The sequence below is a fragment of the Dermacentor andersoni genome, chromosome 3 (genome assembly GCF_023375885.2).
Source record: "Dermacentor andersoni chromosome 3, qqDerAnde1_hic_scaffold, whole genome shotgun sequence".
Taxonomy (NCBI): Eukaryota; Metazoa; Arthropoda; class Arachnida; order Ixodida; family Ixodidae; genus Dermacentor; species Dermacentor andersoni.
In genome coordinates, this window is record NC_092816.1 from 50,633,551 (window position 1) to 50,653,361 (window position 19,811).

Here is a 19,811-nt window from a genome sequence, read left to right on the forward strand (position 1 = left end):
AACGTGACATTGTATCTCTGCATTAACGGTTAGTATGTCGTCGGCCATCATCACCGACAGGAGTACATTCACCTATGCAATACATTTATTTCGCATTATTCGGTTGTCTTGATTGATTGATTCGCGCTTAACTGCAAGATGTGCAGTTTAGTTCTTTTTTTTTCTTTGTTTTACTACATAGACTGATTAAGCACGTTTACAAAGTGTGCTTTATTTTTGGAACGTTTTAGCATCACCTCACGCTGCACTAGACATTGATTGCGGAAGATGCCGGCGACGCAGAAGTCGCCACACTTTGCAATTTCCTGATAACATATGTTTCTGTCTTCGCAGCTGTCTCTCCCTCCCTAGTCTGCGCGTGTCACGAGGTTCATTAGCGTAAAACGCACGGCAGCCAGCGCTTCTGCTAGCATATATACGAGCCAGCATAACGAGCTCCTATTAAGGCGGCCCAAGGTTGCATAACACGTTCACAACAAACGGAGTCGCTAAGCACGTCCATACAGGATAGTATCCGTACAAGCGATAAGTGTTTCACCCTCCCTATCCCCACTTTGCCGAGGCACGCCGGAAACGACGGAATGGCCGACACAGCAACCCAACCCCTCCCTCTCCTCCCCCCCCCCCCCAAAAGAAAGAAAGGAAAAAGAAAACAAAACTAGAGCCGCTTCGGTGAACGCTTATTTCAGTAGAATGCGCTCGTTAGGAAAAGAATGAATGGGCCTTGTTTTTCCGCCCCACTATGCTGGCTTGGGATGTGAAAAACAGCAGCAGCAGCAAAAAAAAAAAAAAAAGGAAAGAAAATGAGATATGCTATTTAGTGTGCGAGCTCTCGTGTTTTCACGTAGGTGCTCACGCACGCACGAACGCACGCATGCGCGGACTGCACGTGTCAAAACTGACCTTGAGCTCGGTGGATATCTTGCGCTGCCTCAGGTGGGTGGCCTTGCGGAGCGCCTCCTGGTGAGCCATGATGGAGGCTTGTTCCACTTCTTCGACGTCCTGGGACATGCCCATGGACTCCTGCGAACATGGTGCGGGCACCATGTGTAAAAAGCACGCGTTTTTGTTGCGCAATTTATCGTTCGAAACCGGTGCAGCTATACATTCAGCTGAAATATCTTGAAGCGAGGCCCACGTGTAAAGAGAGAGAGAGAGAAGAAGGAGAGAGAGAGAGATTAGTTGGGAAAGACAGGGAGTTTAACGCCTGTAATTTTCTTCGTGGCAAAATCAATCTGTTCCCTCATCTCTCTGATGCTCCTGAGCTACGAAAGTAGGGTATGTGAAGACGCGCACTACACGAATAGCTCAAGAATTTCCCAAATTTATTCTAAGCGAACATCTGCCACACGTAAAAATAGATGCACGGTTTTGAACCATAAATGTAGCCAATGTAGAAAGAAGTACAAATGAAGAGAAAACATTGAAAGGAGAGTAACTATTCAAGACTTTTATGCCCGAATCAGAACAAAAGAGAGTATTTGAACGACAGAAAGCTGAGCTAGTTGGTAAGGATTCATTATGCAAAAAGGCGAGGCGTGCAGACAGGACACAAGCGTTCGTGCTGTCCACTTCTCTTATGTCCTGTCTGCACGCCTCACCTTTTTTGCACAATGAAAAGAGAGTATTCCGCAATTGCTTCGGCAGATGTGTTTCAATATATCAAAGAAAAATACTGCGATACAGTGTTTCTACCTTCTTCTAGAAAAAAAGAAGGTTCGACAATGGCATTGCCAAATTCTCAAGGTACTCATCCGGTGCGTCCTATTAGGTGCTGTAACAACCCTTTTTCGCGAAGATGCACTCAACGAATAAAAGACACCACAAAAGTGAGACAATGAAAAATAAAGGCTCACATCCCCTTTCTTGAGCTTCTTGCCATCCGACTTTTTCTTGAGTAGTTCGTCGAGGAGTTCCAAAGTTTGTGCGAGCACATTTTCATCCGGCTGAACCTTGCTCTGAACTCCTGGCGCTGCGACAAAAGAAAGGAAGGAAAAGTTCCAGAGTGGCACTAGAGAAGACGAAATTCAAAGCCAAGTAACAGAATAGACTCTGCGTATTTACGTCGTGTGTCTGATAATTTCAAGAAGTAGATGACATCCTTCGTGTGCATTGTCGTTTTGGCAGCACGTTCATCTTTCGAGAAGCAGGTTGCCTCTTTGTGCATTTCCTCGTGCTTACATGTAATGACCCTGAAGCTACACGGACATCTTTTCATTGGTTGCCGCATTTTTTTTTACGTTGTTATAGCGGGAAATCGTTTGTCATATTTCTGAGAATAAAGTGGGCTTGCCCGCCAGAATATCGTAATTTGATTTTTTTTCTTGGTTCTTTGTTCCAATCTTACCAATCTCAAGTTCTTGCCAATTGAACCTTCTTGAAAGTTACAGATCTCAAAAGGTTTCGTTTCGAAGAACTTGGGAGAACGGTTGACGCAGAACGTTCAAGCAATGCTTTCTTTCACCCAGTCCGTGTAAAGCTGCATTGCGTGGAACTCTCCCCGAAATTGTGATGGTCGTATGTGATAAAGAAAATTTGTTCCAGCTTTTATTATTGAGGTTACTCCTTGAGGGAGGTGAGCGCTGATACGTTCGCGCTCTATCTATCTATCTATCTATCTATCTATCTATCTATCTATCTATCTATCTATCTATCTATCTATCTATCTATCTATCTATCTATCTATCTATCTATCTGTCTGTCTGTCTGTCTGTCTGTCTGTCTGTCTGTCTGTCTGTCTGTCTGTCTGTCTGTCTGTCTGTCTGTCTGTCTGTCTGTCTGTCTGTCTGTCTGTCTGTCTGTCTGTCTGTCTGTCTGTCTGTCTGTCTGTCTGTCTGTCTGTCTGTCTGTCTGTCTGTCTGTCTGTCTGTCTGTCTGTCTGTCTGTCTGTCTGTCTGTCTGTCTGTCTGTCTGTCTGTCTGTCTGTCTGTCTGTCTGTCTGTCTGTCTGTCTGTCTGTCTGTCTGTCTGTCTGTCTGTCTGTCTGTCTGTCTGTCTGTCTGTCTGTCTGTCTGTCTGTCTGTCTGTCTGTCTGTCTGTCTGTCTGTCTGTCTGTCTGTCTGTCTGTCTGTCTGTCTGTCTGTCTGTCTGTCTGTCTGTCTGTCTGTCTGTCTGTCTGTCTGTCTGTCTGTCTGTCTGTCTGTCTGTCTGTCTGTCTGTCTGTCTGTCTGTCTGTCTGTCTGTCTGTCTGTCTGTCTGTCTGTCTGTCTGTCTGTCTGTCTGTCTGTCTGTCTGTCTGTCTGTCTGTCTGTCTGTCTGTCTGTCTGTCTGTCTGTCTGTCTGTCTGTCTGTCTGTCTGTCTGTCTGTCTGTCTGTCTGTCTGTCTGTCTGTCTGTCTGTCTGTCTGTCTGTCTGTCTGTCTGTCTGTCTGTCTGTCTGTCTGTCTGTCTGTCTGTCTGTCTGTCTGTCTGTCTGTCTGTCTGTCTGTCTGTCTGTCTGTCTGTCTGTCTGTCTGTCTGTCTGTCTGTCTGTCTGTCTGTCTGTCTGTCTGTCTGTCTGTCTGTCTGTCTGTCTGTCTGTCTGTCTGTCTGTCTGTCTGTCTGTCTGTCTGTCTGTCTGTCTGTCTGTCTGTCTGTCTGTCTGTCTGTCTGTCTGTCTGTCTGTCTGTCTGTCTGTCTGTCTGTCTGTCTGTCTGTCTGTCTGTCTGTCTGTCTGTCTGTCTGTCTGTCTGTCTGTCTGTCTGTCTGTCTGTCTGTCTGTCTGTCTGTCTGTCTGTCTGTCTGTCTGTCTGTCTGTCTGTCTGTCTGTCTGTCTGTCTGTCTGTCTGTCTGTCTGTCTGTCTGTCTGTCTGTCTGTCTGTCTGTCTGTCTGTCTGTCTGTCTGTCTGTCTGTCTGTCTGTCTGTCTGTCTGTCTGTCTGTCTGTCTGTCTGTCTGTCTGTCTGTCTGTCTGTCTGTCTGTCTGTCTGTCTGTCTGTCTGTCTGTCTGTCTGTCTGTCACCAGCCGGCTACCCTTCATCGAAACTTACGGGACGGGTAGCTGGAGCATCCCTCGAGGTTCAGCCCCTGGATGTTAAGCGAGCAGGCTTGCGTCCTCCGCCTCAGCTCTTCGCCCCACGACTGTTGCTCCTGCGCCGTGTCGGCCGCAAAGCACACCGGCGCACTCTCCTGCGCACGGAACAAAAACGAGAGAACCGTGAACGATCACCAGGATGGTACTGTATACCTTCAACGCAAGCGGCTAACACAAAAACGCGATGCAGAAAGGCACGGACACGGGAAATGAAATTTAAAGATACGACAGGGGCGGGATGCACTGGCACGTGGCGATTGGCTGTTAAAGTTAAGCTTTTAACTCCGGATTTAATTACGTCATCGTTCGAGAAGTTCGCGACGTACGTCGACCTGCCGCTGCGGGCGCTTTCAAGCGAATCATCAGTCAGCGGTGAAAAGTTTGTAGTATATCAATCGTACGAGACGCAGTCGTATAGCGGAGCTGTGCGCCTCCTTCTGTATAAGATTCGCTACCCTCGACCACTGTGTTTACTGCCAACTTGTCCAACTTTATTCACCGAAGGGAAGTGTGCCGAGCCTGGAAACTAGTGATCTGGAAGGAGACTTTGATGTGGAAAAAGGTTCTTGCGGAATGATATTCTTCGTCGACTACTTTCTTACGAATTTGATGCAGATCAGCGCAACTGATACGCCACGTTCAGGCTCCCCACGTGTTGCAGGCGAAGTTGCAAGCAAATACAATTGAACGCCTTTAAAAGGCAGCGCTTGGGGCCTCCGGGACCCAAGCAATTAATACGGACAGAATTATTCCTTCGTTATACATGTCATTCTGTTTGTAGAGGCGTCGGTTGTAGAAGCGCTCGACTGTAGAGCACACCTGATGCAATCGTTCGTTTACTGCTTTAAAATTATGGGCCCGTTGCTTCACATGTATATCGCTGACATTAGCACGTCCCTTGAACTTTACAAGTGCACAGATGCACATCAAAGCACGACGCGACACAGTGACAGGGTGTGCATGTATATATATATATATATATATATATATAACTTTAATCTGAAAAATAAAATGAAGACGAGCGGATTGTCAAAAACAACAGTTAAAGAGGAATTGATATATAACTTGATTTTGATTTCTTTATTTGTGTGAAGTTTGAAACATTCGCTGCCATTTTGTCACCAGCTTCATCAGAAACAATAAATTGTTCAATGATTAAAAAGATGGTAGAATTAAGGTAAAGCTGCGTGAACAGAACGTGAAATTAAACATTACATTTCTCATTCCAAGGAACGCGTTCCAAGGCAACAAAGGGTTTGGAGGGAAATTATGTTAGTGAAGTTGGGAAAGAAAGAAAAAAGAAGCATAAGAAGAAAGAAAGCAAGCAAGAAAGAAAGACGGCAAAGCGAGAGCAACTCATGTGAAGTACAAGTAACCCTATAAAATGAAACACCATCAGAAATATGTGAAGCTCCGTCAGCGGGTAGCGAAAGTAAAGAAAAAGAAAAAGAAAGACAGAAAAAAAGAGAGAGACAGGGCGAGAGAGAGAAAGAGAGAATAAATTCCATCGCTCTTCTGACTGCGTCATAAATGGCCGGCTGTGCTGTATGGGGCAAGGCTGGCCATAAGAGCAAAGAAAGGCGATATTGCTCGACATAGCCTGAGTAGACGAGCCGAGCCGGAGTCGATTTATCTTCCGCGCGCCGGCGATGGCCGCGTCGGCTTGGAGAGCGACGAAGAAGAGACGAGGCCGTTGGGCAGAAGAGGCGAATGAAAGTCATTCAGGCATAGGAGTTCCACTTGAATAGGACGCTGAACGGATACTCTAACGCCTCGGTCTAAACCGATGAAGTATCCTTTCAAAAGTCTATTTTATTTGTGTTCAATTCCTCGTGAAGATGTTCACTACTACGTGATAAAATAAATACGAAAGCGCAATTTTTTTTTTTTTTCTAAATTTCGCACCGAAAGCGTGGCCCAGTTACTCCAATGCGGCATCACGGATTTAAATGTGTCTTCTTTTTTTCTCATATTCGCCCCATTGTGACGTAGTTATACAAACTTGCTCGACTTTAATAATAATAACTCGACTCCTTTACGGAGTGAGTGTAACAGTATGGTAGAAGATTAATATGCCGAAGACAAAGATAATGATGAATAGTCTGGCAACGCGGTACAAGAGTTCAAGATTGCCAGTCAGCCTCTAGAGTCTGTGAAGGAGAACGTTTACCTAAGTCAATTACTCACAGGGAACCCTGATCATAAGAAGAAAATTTACAGAAGAATAAAAATGGGATGGAGTGCATACGGCAGACATTGTCAGATCCTGAATGGAAGCTTACCACTATCGTTGAAAAGAAACGTGTACAATCGATGCATTTTACCGGTGCTAACATATGGGGCAGGAACTTGGAAATTGACAAGGAAGCTCGAGAACAAGTTAGGGAGCGCGCAAAGAACGATCGATCGAAACACGTTAGGCGTAACAATAAGAGACAGGAAGAGAGCGGTGTGAATCAGGGAGCAAACGGAGATAGCCGATATTCTAATTGACATTAAGAGAAAAAAATGGAGCTGGGCAGGCCTCGTAATGCGTTGGTTAGATAACCGGTGGACCATTAGGGTTGCAGAATGGGTGCCAAGAGAAAGGAAGCGCAGTCGAGGACGACAGAAGACTAGGTGGGGCGATGAAATCAAAATTCGCAGGTGCAAGTTGGAACCGCTTGGCGCAGGAGAGAGGTAATCGGAGATCGCGGGGAGAGGGCTTCATCCTACAGTGGACATAAAATAGGCTAATGATGATTATGAACATGATAGAATTTAGACCTTCTTTTATTGACAAAATAATTAATTAGGCCTTAGCAGACGCCATCGGAGCTCATGACGTCATCAACTCCGATCGCGTCATGCAGGTGCGGGAACGTTGGGGTGTGCCCGTTGTAACACGTATTTCCTTCATGTGTTTTCTTCTGGCTTTATGAAGTCTCCTCTCCCGGTAAAAGTGTTTATTTAGAGTATTGTATAAAGACAATATACTAATGCAAGCTCTTTTATTTAATTATTTATTTAATAGTGTGCACTGCACCCAGTACGGTGTCTATATCGAGAGTGCGCAACAGAAGGTAATGGGGAAATACAATGCTTATGAGTAAGCCTTCAACGGGCAACCATGGTTGTCAACACTCAAGGAGTGGACAAGGAGTGTCGGAAAGGGCAGCGCCTGGTGAATGATCAACCCTGTCAGTTCCAGGAGCCGCCAGTCTGAGCATGTATGTGCAAGCAAGTTACACGTATTTGTTTGTCATATCACGGGTATTGTCATTTGCAACAAGAAAGGTGCAGTAGCTGCCCGACTGACACAGCTACATTCAAACGCTCGTCTGAGAAAGTACCCACTGCACGGAACTTCTCAGTAAGAAGACGCATTCTAGGTTTATATACCGGTAGCAAGAGAGAACGGCGAAGTGCTCGGAACGCACACGGGTTCCAGCGCCATTCCGAGCGCGCAGAGACGCTCTGTCGCCTAAATTTACTTTGCGAGTCATTTTCTATTAGATCTTCTCAGAGCCACGACAAGGCGAGGCTGTGTACTTCGCGCCTCGTGTGCGCGCGTATATACTACTCGACTTCGCCGCGCCAGCTTTGCTCCAGCGCCCCAGAGGCAAGTGCGGCCGAACCTGTATAAGCCGGCACCTTCACATACGCGTTGGCCGTCGGCAGTCTCTTAGCGAGAGCCGCTCCGTGTTCTATCCCAGAATCCTACGGCGCTCAAAGTGTGCGCAGGAAGCGAGGAAATATGGTGGCAGCCGCACGAGGATGGCAAAGGAACGCTTCCATCCCGAGACGAAAGGATGAGAGAACGGACGAATCAAATAGGACACCAAGAAAGAAGAAGAGAGAAGTGGGCAGGGTTTCCCGAGGATTGTCGCTCGGGTAGGGGAGGAAGAATTGGACTGGAGGAAAAAAAAAAAAAGGAAAGGACGGAAACCCCCTGCGCGGCGTTCCCGCGAAAACGAGGATTTCTGGTGGAACCTTACAAACTTGGCCTGCTTTAACGTTGACAGCCAGTGGCGGTAGCTTATATACACAACGCGCATGCTTTCCCGTATAGGAGGCTTTTTGAAACTTCGGCGTTGTCCGAGGGCTTTGAAGTTGTGCGATTGTCGGCGAAGAACGTTGCATCGGCTAAGTGGCTTTGCTACGGCTTTTCTGACTCGGAACAACGCTGTAAGTGCGTGTACGCTTCGTGGATTCGCGAGACGAAGCCGGCCGGGGCGGTGTTGTGCAGTTGCCGGGGTCGGCGCGGCTCCGAAGGTTCCACCGGATGGTGCCGGGCCAGGTGCCGGTGGAAAGAACGGTTTCGAGCGATGTTGAAGTGAATGAGAAAAAGGATTATATTAAAAAAAAAGGCGCGCGATTCAATTTTACAAACACGGCTCCGACTATCGGAGCACGCTACACGCTAGAGTCTTTGCGTGTCCGAGTGTCCCCTCCTTCACAGCCGTCCGGATCCGCTTGTTATGCCGTTTGTTTCCCTCTTTCCCTCGTCGAGGGAATTCACTGTCCAATCACAAACGCCGAATCGTTCACCACCTTTCATTCCTTATAACTTCAACCGTTGCCCACCCTCAGTATCACACTGTCGTCCGCTCTTAAGGACCCCCCTTCTTCCCTATCTCAACGTCCCACCGTTGCCCAATACGAGGAACCACGTGGCAAACTGTGAACCCACTGCTGTTGTCATTTCTACGGGTGTCCTTAACAATGGCCTTATGATCGATCAGTGGCCTCTTCCGTCAGGATCGGGAGACCGGCCTTTGCGGTAGTCAGAGGGTGACGTTGTTGTCTTGAAGCAAATGATGGGGTGTGAACAGCACGCGTGGCAGCTGCATGTCTGCCGGTGAAGCGTCGTTTGTTTCGAGGGATCGCCAGGCGCGACAGTGGCCTTGCCGAGCCTGCCTTAAGCTGCCGCGCTGACACATCTCTTCCCACTGTCGCATCGGTTACGTAAATGACAACTTTAGCCACTGGATGGCAGAAAACAGAAACTATAGAGTTGCGTGCAGCAGAGAAGAGTTTTCCAGTGCACTATAGTAGCATGTCGTTGACACAGGGATAAGATATCTATAGCGTAGCGCTATCGTGGCAATTTCATAGTGATATCATATTGATAGCGCCTCATCGATAGCATAGCAATAGTATAGCAGTTCCATAACGCTAGTGTTACGATAGTATAACGCTAGAACATAGCGATAGCATAGCGATTTCAGTCCCGGGACTTTCAAGGACAGTGGCGAAGTTCAGAATTTGAACTGCGCCTCATCGAAGAGCTTATAGCATTTTTCGTGGGATACAGGTTTCCGTAAATTAATAGGTTCTGTGCCAGAGCACTTGTGTTACTGTATGTGTTCGTGCGTGTGTACTTTTACAGCGAGTCAGTGCATTGCTAAGGTGACGTGAAAGTTTCATGTGTGCGCGCAAAAAGTATCATCATCAGCAATGGCTCCTGCCACTGCTCGCGCGTTCGCGTATGCTTCCCTCCACAGCTGGCTCGTTGGCGCTCCTAGGCGTAATCGCGCGAACGCGCTCATGCCACTGCTCGCGTGCTCTTCGTCGTCATTTTCTGCCACTGCTAGCTCCGTTGCCACTCATTATGCCAGCGTTCCCATACTATACTTCTTCCTGTGCGATGGCGCTGACGGGACTGGCCCACTGCCAGTCGGTGCGGTCATTTCCGTCTCAAGTTATTTGCCACAATATATCGCGGAATGAAAGCACGAATGTATACCACGCAAGTGTGTAACGAATGAGTAACACGAATGAACGCGAATGTACGAACATAAATGTGAGTACGTATTTCCTTCACGATGACCACCGATCAAGACAATAAATGTGTTCGCACCTTTGTTCGACATTCGGTGTCACCTCTTTGTCGCGTGCGCTACACAGCTACGCTGGTCATCCGCCTTCGCAGAGTGAAATGGCTCACGATTTTTTCATCTCGCTTTCTTTCTTCCATTCCTCACCATCTCACCAGCAAATCGATAGCATAGTGACGTTATAGCGATGACACAGCGATAGTGTTGACGTCAAGAGACGGAGGTTGAGCACAACGCGTTCCGGTTGGCTACCGTGCTCGAGGAGGAGGAGATATTGGTATGAAGAATACAAGCTGTCTTACGCTATACCTGTAGCACGTGGAAGTAGCAAACGCTCGTGATTCGCCACCATGATGACCACATGCACGCTTCATTCGCTTGCATCCTGCACAACGTATTCGCGATGGATACACGACGCTTCACCGTTGTGCCTGTTGAGTTGAAGACACGATTACATCAGCTGCACGTGTCCTGCTGCGCGGATGCACGGCGCCGTGGGGTGTGGTTGTGTGAAGCGAGATGGCCTATCTTCTGGACTCCGAAACTGCGATGTCAACTCGCTAATGAGAGATCTTGCAGAGGGAGTTTAAATGAGTGCCGCTGTGAAAGGACCTTGCCTAATGTAGTTACGAGTACATGCGTCAGAAAACTGCCCACAACTGTTTGTAACGGCATGTAGAGGTGCCACTCTTGCAAGAGAAGGACTTGCGGAAGTGAGGGTGATTGTATGATTTTAACTTATGCAGTACGAAGTGATGGGAGCACGGCTTTCTACTGTTCCGCATGTATTTTCTCCAAAGTAACACTGACTACCCCCCCCCCCCCCCCCGCGCCACTTCCCTTCGCTTTTCTCCGCTACTAGAGCCGCCACGCGGCTGTTCAGCGTCTGCAGCTCCAAGCTGAACGTAGCTGTAGTTCTGTTTTGGATGGATGAGGGACTACACATGGAAGAACTCTGTGAGATTTCAATGAAAGTTCTTAAAAGAAAAGATTCTCAAAGCAATATTGGACATCACACTGTCGACGAAAGCTCATAACAGTTGAGTTTGTCCTACCGTTCCATCCGGCCCCGCAAGCCCATTATAGTTCGCGCCACGGTAACGGCGTGGTATCCCGATTGGCAAGCGCCGAGCTTGACAGCAGCGACACCGTTTTGTATGCGCGTCTGTACACATCGGCAGGTGATTATAGCCAACGAAATTCTACGCAGAAGAAGGAATCGAAAGAAAAACCGAGCAGAGCAAAAAAGATGGAAAGACCGAAGACAGACGCGAGGCCGTTATGCCGACGTAGCTATCTTCAATGTATACGGTCGACCTGCCCCGCACGCCGGTCTCGAAACGCACGGATAGATTCCCTGGCTTCTGTCTTCCAGTGGCACTCACTCAAGCACTCCGCCAAGGCTGATCTCGATGTGCTGAGCTCAGCCGAACAGTTTGAGACAAGTGGAAGAAAACGTACGTTATTCTAAAGCCGTGACGAGGGCAGGCTGAACTTAGAACGTAAAAAATAAAAAAAAATAAAAACAAGAAAATAGATTAAATAGAACGTTCCGAGCAGCTGCGAGGGAAGGGGACATCCTACCGAAACTGCCGTACGTTCTCGCTTCCTTTGACCGAAGGGCTCGGCAGTGAGGTTCGAGTTTGCTGTGCCATTAGAGGCTTTTAGCGCAGCAAGGTCATCACGCCGTGGCTCCATACGGGAGCCAACAAAAGGTAGGGACGAGGGGTGCAGGTACAGCGTGCGAGCTCTCAACGTTCGAGAATTCTGCCTAAGATGGAAAGTGTCAAAGGGCCTGTCGCGGAGGTTTGCATTCCCCCCCTCCACCGCGCGCTCTACTGAGACAGTTCTACGGGTGTGTGCCCACCCGAACTCGATGTGGAGAACATTCGAATCCCTCAGGGTCAAAAATAACGCTTACGTGTGAACCCGCGAGTGTCTGAAGTTGGAGAAGAGAGACAGTCGACGCGCTGAAATTTCTTTTGTCTGGTTCCCGTCATGAGAAAACAGCTATGTTTTGTTTTTATTTTGGTTTTGTTTTACAGCGAAGCAGTTTACCGCTACCCCCCAAGGCACAATCGTGTCCGCGGACAGAAAAGTGCGAGAAAAAACTATTATCCTCAGCAACGGCTCATACCCCCCTAAGCAAGCAAAAAGTACATCACAGAGAACAACACGTGGAGACCTGTGATCATCAACTTCTCATACCCGCGGAAGCAATGGCTCATACCCCCGTAAGCAAGCAAAAAACTCAATGGCTCCTAGCCCAGTATATCACAGTATATCACAGTATATCACAGTATCTCAGCGTATATAACACTGTATCACAGTTTATATCACAGAAACCAGTACATCAGTGCAATACGAAGAATGTTTGCCAAAGTTTACTGTTTGTCTGGTCACCATACCGTATGTGGTGGTCCCCCCACAGCTTTCCTGTCCAACGACGTTCACCGGGTGGTATGGGTTCTAATTTTTTTTTTCTCTCGCTTAAAAGCACAACGAAGGAAGTTAAGTAAAGCGATGCTTTTGAAACAGCACGCTATTGCCACTCTTACCACCAAAGGAGGCGAGGTAAAGAAGGAAAGACTGGCAAACAAAAGGAAGGTACACCGACGCCCGCCTGAAGCTCTCGTACCAGGTTATCGCGACGCCGTGTGTTTCGACGGCGTCTATAGACTTGTCTGACTATTCATCGATCGGGGGAGAAGGACCACGCTACCATTCAAAAAGAACTAAATACTTGACCTAGTAAGTTTGTAGAAGTTATTCTATGACAAGGATGGATGAAATATATCGGCTATTCTTTCCTCGTGTAAAGTGAGTCGTTCCTCAACACGCAAAGACCAATAGGCCCTTCAATGGTGAGCATTGTAAAAGAAAAGCGACTAATCCGACAAGACAAGAGCCGTTGTTTTCCCGAGTGTCTGATCGACGAGGCCAAGAGCGCGCATCGCGAACTATCACCGTACACAAGTTAAACACGTCGAACGTAAAATAAACGGTCTATAGCTTAAACACAATCGTGCACCACCTCTTCCCGCTGGCATACGTACCGCTAGATGAAAATATCTTGATAAAGAAGACACCTCTTGATAAAGAAGACGAAAAGGTATCCGCTCCTCCTTGGTGCCTCTTTATGCTTGCCGGGACATATCGCGCCTGTGTAAGCTACAGCTCCGAGCGCAAAGTGCAGCGATTTCTAATCTATAGAGACCTATATCTTCTTCGCTTATCTGGTCGACACGGACAACGCGGAGGCGTCCTGTTGCAAGCTCGCCGAAGTTTCTTCTAAGGCGAGTGTTAAACGGCAGGGCGAGAAGAAAACATCGTGGAAGGAGAAAGGGGTCTAAATATATCTATATATATCAGCGCAGGGGTGCCACGGCCGTAGTACGTCAAGCGTAAGTGCGCAGGGCGACCTGCGTTCTCGAGATTACTTAATTACCCGCTGCGCCACGGCAGCTCTTGTTCGAGCAACTTCCTTTCTTTTCTCTTTTATTTTTTTATCTCTCGAGTGCAGCACCCGACAAACTCTCGTTCGTTTTGTTGCTCTTTCTTTTTCTCTTCTTCGTTGCACCAATCGATATCTGCTATGCCCCGGTGGGGAAGAGCGTATTTATGGCACGCTAATGCGGAACTTCCATGCCCTGCAACAGCGGCATATCAAGGCGCACAAATATGAGAGACCGTGCTTTGGGACAACATATGGGGCAGAGACTTGGAGACTGACAAAGAAGCTCGAGAACATGTTAAGGACCGCGCAAAGAGCGATGGAACGAAGAACCCTAGGCATAACTTTAAGAGACAGAAAGAGAGCGGTTTGCATCAGAGAACACACGGGTATAGACGATTTTCTAATTGACATTAAGAGAAAAAAATGGCGCTGGGCAGGTCATGTAATGCGCAGAATAGATAACCGATTAGGGTGACACAATGGGTACCAAAAGAAGGCAAGCGCAGTAGTGGACGGCAGAAGACTAGGTGGTTAGACGAAATTAGGAAATTTGCGCGTGCTAGTTGGAATCGGTTGGCGCAGGACAGGGGTAATTGGAGATCGCAGGGAGAGGCCTTCGTCCTGCAGTGGACATAAAACGGGATGATGATGATGCTGCTGCTGATGATGATGATGATGTGCTTTGGTACACGGAACATGAGTAGCTGCCCTACGTGCACTGTATTTGACTCTTTGAAATACCCTTCACCCTGGACCCATCGTACATTTCAGTTGTCGGCCAGACGCTGCAAAACCGTCGTACGAGGAGCGTTTTGCCGCTATAATTTTATTTCAAATCGGTTTCTAATTGGAGCAGATAGACGCAGTCACCTGTCCTGTTTACCATGCTGCCAGATGGCGAGCGTCACGGCCAACGAAGACACTCCTTCCCTCTGCCTCTATAATAGACTTCCGAAAGCGCTGTTCCGTTCCTGTCTTGCCGCAGACCGGAGCCAATGGCCGTACCACGGCGTACGGCCCTGCCTTACCTGCCTATTTATATATATATATATATATATATATATTGAGGGAACGGCGCAGCCACTTAGTCCACCCCAGCAGAACGCAGTCCTGGACGGCCACGCCCAAAAGCGCTCCGCCGCATCTCGAACCGCCGCTCGCGCTCGCGAGTCACTTCGTGCTCCACTTCTTCGACTGCTGGCTCTGATGCCGGAGTTCCGATGATGATGATGACGGAGTTCCCATAATATATGTGTATATACACTCCGAACATAAGAAGCCAACAAGCAATGAGACGAAGGACAGCATATATAGTCGAAATCATTCCTAGTTCTTATTTAAACCTAAAGAAAATGATGGGAACGAAGCTGTATGCAAAAAACAGCTGGTCGCAGGTGGGATGCGAACACACGTACGTCTTCGAATTACGCGTGCGATGCGCTTACCAACTGAGCTACCCCGGCGCCGTTTTCCCATCCACTCGCTCGGGTATGTACTATGCTTTCTAAAACCAACCTTGGGAGTGTTGGCCAGCACCGGCCCTAACGACCAGGCCAGTGTATGTCGTACACCCTATCTACCGTAGGTGTCGTGAAGTATTACAGCGAAGCTGTTGACCTCTCGGATGTCGTCATTTTTTTTTTGTGTGGTCGTCCATGGGCGAAATGTAGAGCGATCCCGGAGGTAGTGCGATACCGGGTAGACGCGCGGCGGAGGTGAAGCAGGCTTCGAACACTCAGCAAAGTGAAGCGAAAAGTGCATACATTCTTTCGAATCACGCAAACAATATGCAGGACAGCATTCGTTTCAATAAAGAACAAGCACAAAACAACCATCCGAACCAGATAATTGATAACAAGGCGCTCCCAATAACAATGCGAAGCACGTAGTGCTCCCCGCATATATTTCTTTCTATTCCCTCTTCCTCGCCCCCAGAGTAGAGTAGCCAACCAGATGAATTTCTGTTTAGCATCCCTGCCTTCTCTTTTTCTTTGCTTCTCCTCCTCCTCCTTTCCCGGTGAACATTCCTGTTGTGCAAGCTGCCGGAATGACGGCAGCTCGTGACGTAGGGAGGGACGTCCTTGGCCTTTCGTATCTAAAAGAACCAGCCTAGAAACTGATTTCATTCTTGTTACAGCACTGCTATAGGTAGGCAACGCGCAGTTAGGACTCCCGAGAAGAAGCCCGAATACGAGGAGCGGAAAAAGGAAAAAAGAAACGGCAATACGACCAGTGGAGGCGGGCTGTCAAAATTACCATTACTCCCATTACTGCCATTACTCTATAACTCTAAAGTATAATAGCATCGCGCAACCTCCTGAGCCGTTGTAGTGGCCGTTTTCAACAGCTTCGCTGGACATCTACGTTCGCATGGCAAGTCAAATATATATACTCGAAAAGACAGGCAGGACCTGCGTTGAATGAGCTCCCGAACAACACCTATCAATGTGGTGAGCGTGGTTGAAATCATGAATCAGGGACCTCTTTGAGGTCACGGATCCATGGGCTACGCGCGTTTGTTTAAGATGACAAAACCTAGTGAGGAGCGCTTTAAAGTGAATAACTTTCATAGCTATTTCGCCAGTTGCAGTTGGTCGCGGTGGTCAATGGTCGGTGGTCGGATTCATGAAGGAAAACCGTCCGTCCGTCCGTCCGTCCGTCCGTCCGTCCGTTCGTTCGTTCGTTCGTTCGTTCGTTCGTTCGTTCGTTCGTTCGTGCGTTCGTTCGTTCGTTCGTTCGTTCGTTCGTTCGTTCGTTCGTTCGTTCGTTCGTTCGTTCGTTCGCTCATTCGTTCGCTCGTTCGTTCGTTCGCTCGTTCGTTCGTTCGTTCGTTCGTTCGTTCGTTCGTTCGTTCGTTCGTTCGTTCGTTCGTTCGTTCGTTCGTTCGTTCGCTCGTTCGTTCGTTCGTTCGTTCGTTCGTTCGTTCGTTCGTTCGTTCGTTCGTTCGTTCGTTCGTAACACAGAACACAGTAACAATACTGTGAAACACGAAACTAACATTTATTGGGCGAACCTGTGCCCACAAAAACAGGCTACACTTAAAGAACGGCGACAGCGGCGAGCACAGTCGGCGATCGCCAAAATCTGATCAGCGGGTCAAGCACGTCGGCTCTTATACATCAGTCGTCGGATGTTCCAGAGTAATCGCTGGGGCCCGCGTGTCCTCCACATAGTTCTACATTATTCGCGTCGCGCACACATGCAATCCGATTACACAAGGTTCGGTCACAGACGGCGTATGGAACCGTAACATTCCAGAAACTTCGAATACATGCAGGTGCGTCCTGCACTGTGCGATAACACTTGTTAGGCGGTGAAACGTGGTGGCCCGATAAAGATACACAAGTACACGTGTACGTATTAAATGAGGACTGACATGATGTTTTCCACTATGCCATCTTTCATTGCGGTAAATGGATGTCTTAGGCCTCTAAATCATAAAAAGAAAGGCGTATCCCACGAACTGTGGGAATCTATGTAAGCAAAGCTATTTATGCTGTTTGGTTTTATTGACTCTAATTAGTGGTGTTCATCGGGGCGAATGCGTAATTCCTTCATCGTTTAGCCGAATCCGAGAGTGGTGAGTTGATGCTACACGTTGCGTGCACCGCTGCTGTTTGTCTGCGTAGTCCACAGAACACACAGGGAGTAGTATTTGCTTGAGGCGTTGTTGTGCGTCATTGCTCATAATGTCTGAGAGGGTTGAACATTATCATTGGCTCACATGACACATCGCATCGTGGCAGAAGCGTTAAACTTTAACTGAACTATAGGGTTGTAAGTAATTCAACTAATTATTATAAAGTTATGTGCGCACATTCTCTTCATACATTCGCAGGCTGCACCACGTTTCGCTGCGCAGCGAAGACGCTCCGGTTCCGCGCGACGCTTCTTTCGGGCCTGGGTTTCCGCGACGCTGAGTGAACGCTTTGGAGCCATTTTTCTGGCGCGTGTTTGCGTGCTCATTCTGCATACGTGCCCAGCAGCACTAGTTTACACTATCACAGGCCAGCACGCGACCTCCGCAGCCCAGCACCTGCATTTTTGTCGCATAGGAAAGCAAGCGCAGCACGCGCCATGCGTACAAAATTCGCATCCCGGTCCGCGGTCGCGCCGGCCGGGATGCGCTGAGGCGCGCGCCATCTGGTGGTGTTGTAGGAAACCCAGCGGCATGCGCGCAAGACTATAACAGCAGCGCCCGGAAATTCGGGAGAAGAGGCGAAAAAGCTTCGCTTTAAAGTGGTTCACAGTAAAGGCATTGTTCAAACAATTTTGGGCGTTCTGGGGCTTACTACCATTCTTTTTCTAGGGTTCCCACCAGGTCACTGACTTCCGTTCAATGTAAAATAAAATAAACGATAATTAGGAAATATTCTTTCGAAAATATTGACTGAGTGCTGCTTTAATTGAAGCTGTTGCATATTGCACGGAAAGCTTCGGGGGGGGGGGGGGGGGCGAATTACAGAAACGTTCTCTGTTCATAACAACTCTCTTTCGCCAGCCGTATTGTCCATTTACGTTAGTCGCAACGTAAGCAGTTTAGCTGTTGGTCGCCAAATACCTTAAGGCTTTAGAGTGTATGCGGACAAATGAGGGTGTAACAGACACAAGCGCTGTCTTCAGACTCGGTTGGAAAAAGCTTTGAAGTCAGGGCTTGTGGCCTCTAGAGCTCTGTCTTTTTTCCTTCGTCCGCATCTGCGCCGAAGTGGTTGTGGTGGTGGTTGCGCTTAGAATAATTATAAAGGTGTGCCAAATTTGTGAGTACTAGCTATGTGCTCATATTTCGTGATCGATGTGGTGGTACTCGATGGCGCGATTCTTTAGACAGCGCCACTACGGGCCTCGCTCATATCAAATTTTTCTTTCTTTCAGGCCGAAAACAATTTCTTGCAACTAAGTCGCTAGTCGTAATCACGTGGGGCGCCACCGTTTAAAAGGACAGCGGAAAAAAGGGAATGTCTCGCGAAATATTTCGCTTAAAAAAAAAAAAAAAACTTTATCTTCCTTCGAGCGATGAAAGGAAAGGTAAGATGCGGAACCTTTGATTTCGCTGACATCGCTTTGTGCGACAAAGCAAACCACAAAGTTCTGCATTGTGTAATCCGTAACGCTCGCCACTTTGCACGAGCCCATTTAAGCGTAAAAGGTAAGCGTGAAAGTAAATCTCTATGTTTCCGTCAATCTTTAAAGCAACGACCGAACAGTCAGTTATAGTACCATTAGTAGTACTAGAATGGTAGCAGTGGTTGTAGTAGTAGCAGCAGATATTCTTGTAGTAGTAGTAGTAGTAGTATTAGTAGTAGTAGTAGTAGTAGTAGTAGTAGTAGTAGTAGTAGTAGTAGTAGTAGCAGCAGCAGCAGCAGCAGCAGCAGTAGTAGTAGTTAATACGGTAGTAATAGCTGTAATAATGCAAATAGTAGTTGTAGTAATGATAGTAGCAGCAGTAGTCCCTTTTGTGGCAGTGGAAAAGTACGGAGATCCGTTGCTTGTGAATCTTTTTTTCTTCCTTTCGCAACTCAACAGTTGTCCTTCCTCTTACACTGTAGACGTTTCAGTGGGTTTGAGATACACTGGAACTATTTAGCAAGGCACGTTCCTACGGAAACTATACGAAGGCACAACACTGGCCAGCTCGTAAACCTCAATGAATGCAACGGGGAGAAGGATGAAATAAAGGAATAATGAACAAAGGAATACCGAGCAACTGTCCGCGCCAGGCGCGGATGTCCAGTTTCGCGTTCAGCCGCGGCACAACGTCCGCGCCCTACTTGCGTCGAAGCTAATGTGTCAGCTTGAACCGGCAGAGGCCTCTCGTTCGGTTCCTAATGGCCGTCCCCCGGCAAGGGCACCTTCCCACCGCTCGCCCGTCCTCTTTTCCCACGCAGTCTTTTTAGAGCCAGCGCGGGCATGCAAGTGTGGGGGAGGGAATTGGAAGAGGGCCGAGACGAACGCGCCGCGGGCCGCATACTGCCGCACTCGCCGCCGCCTCGAGTGCCCTCGCTCTCTCTTTCTCTCTCTCTCTTGTCGTAGTTATCTCTGGCTAACGAGGCTTCCTTAACTCGTTCCGGGATCGATACCACGTGTGGTAACGTCCCCGCCGCCAAGTTTCGTTCCGTGTGTCTTTGGCCAGGGGTTAATTGAAGGAGCCGCATGCCTCTCTCTCTCACACGCACACAACCGGCGCGCCCCGCTCCCCCCCACCCCCTTTTTCCTCCCATAAAGCTTCCCACAAGCCCGGTGCTCTTCCCAAAATAGGGAGGATGCCTGCAAGGTAACGGGATTCCTCCTTCCTCGTATCCCACAAGCGTCTTTCCGATGGTAGTGCGATGCTAGGGAAAGAGGGAATTCTCTCTTTTCCCATTTCGCTCGCACGAAGAGAGTGGTTTTTCCCGAGCAGGGAAGATATGAGGCAGGAAAGGGGAATGGGAGCGAATATGTACGCTCCTTCCTTCGAGAGGACGTGCAGTGTAGGGAGTGCCGCCAAGGCGTGGCTCTGGATATATTTGGCCGCTGGCTAGGCTTGCTG

At 48.2% G+C, this 19,811-nt stretch overlaps 1 protein-coding gene across 2 annotated transcripts in view; it reads right to left on the minus strand.

The window, feature by feature from the left end:
• The window catches only part of LOC126548301 (uncharacterized), a 244,681-nt gene that overhangs the window by 21,998 nt on the left and 202,872 nt on the right, over positions 1-19,811 (minus strand). For both annotated transcript variants that reach the window (XM_050196461.2, XM_050196454.3), the window contains exons 4-6: positions 3,966-4,104; positions 1,857-1,972; positions 904-1,023 (exon numbers count right to left, since the gene is read on the minus strand). In XM_050196461.2, coding sequence (XP_050052418.1) covers positions 904-1,023; positions 1,857-1,972; positions 3,966-4,104 — 375 coding nt within the window. The remainder of the gene's footprint in view (positions 1-903; positions 1,024-1,856; positions 1,973-3,965; positions 4,105-19,811) is intronic.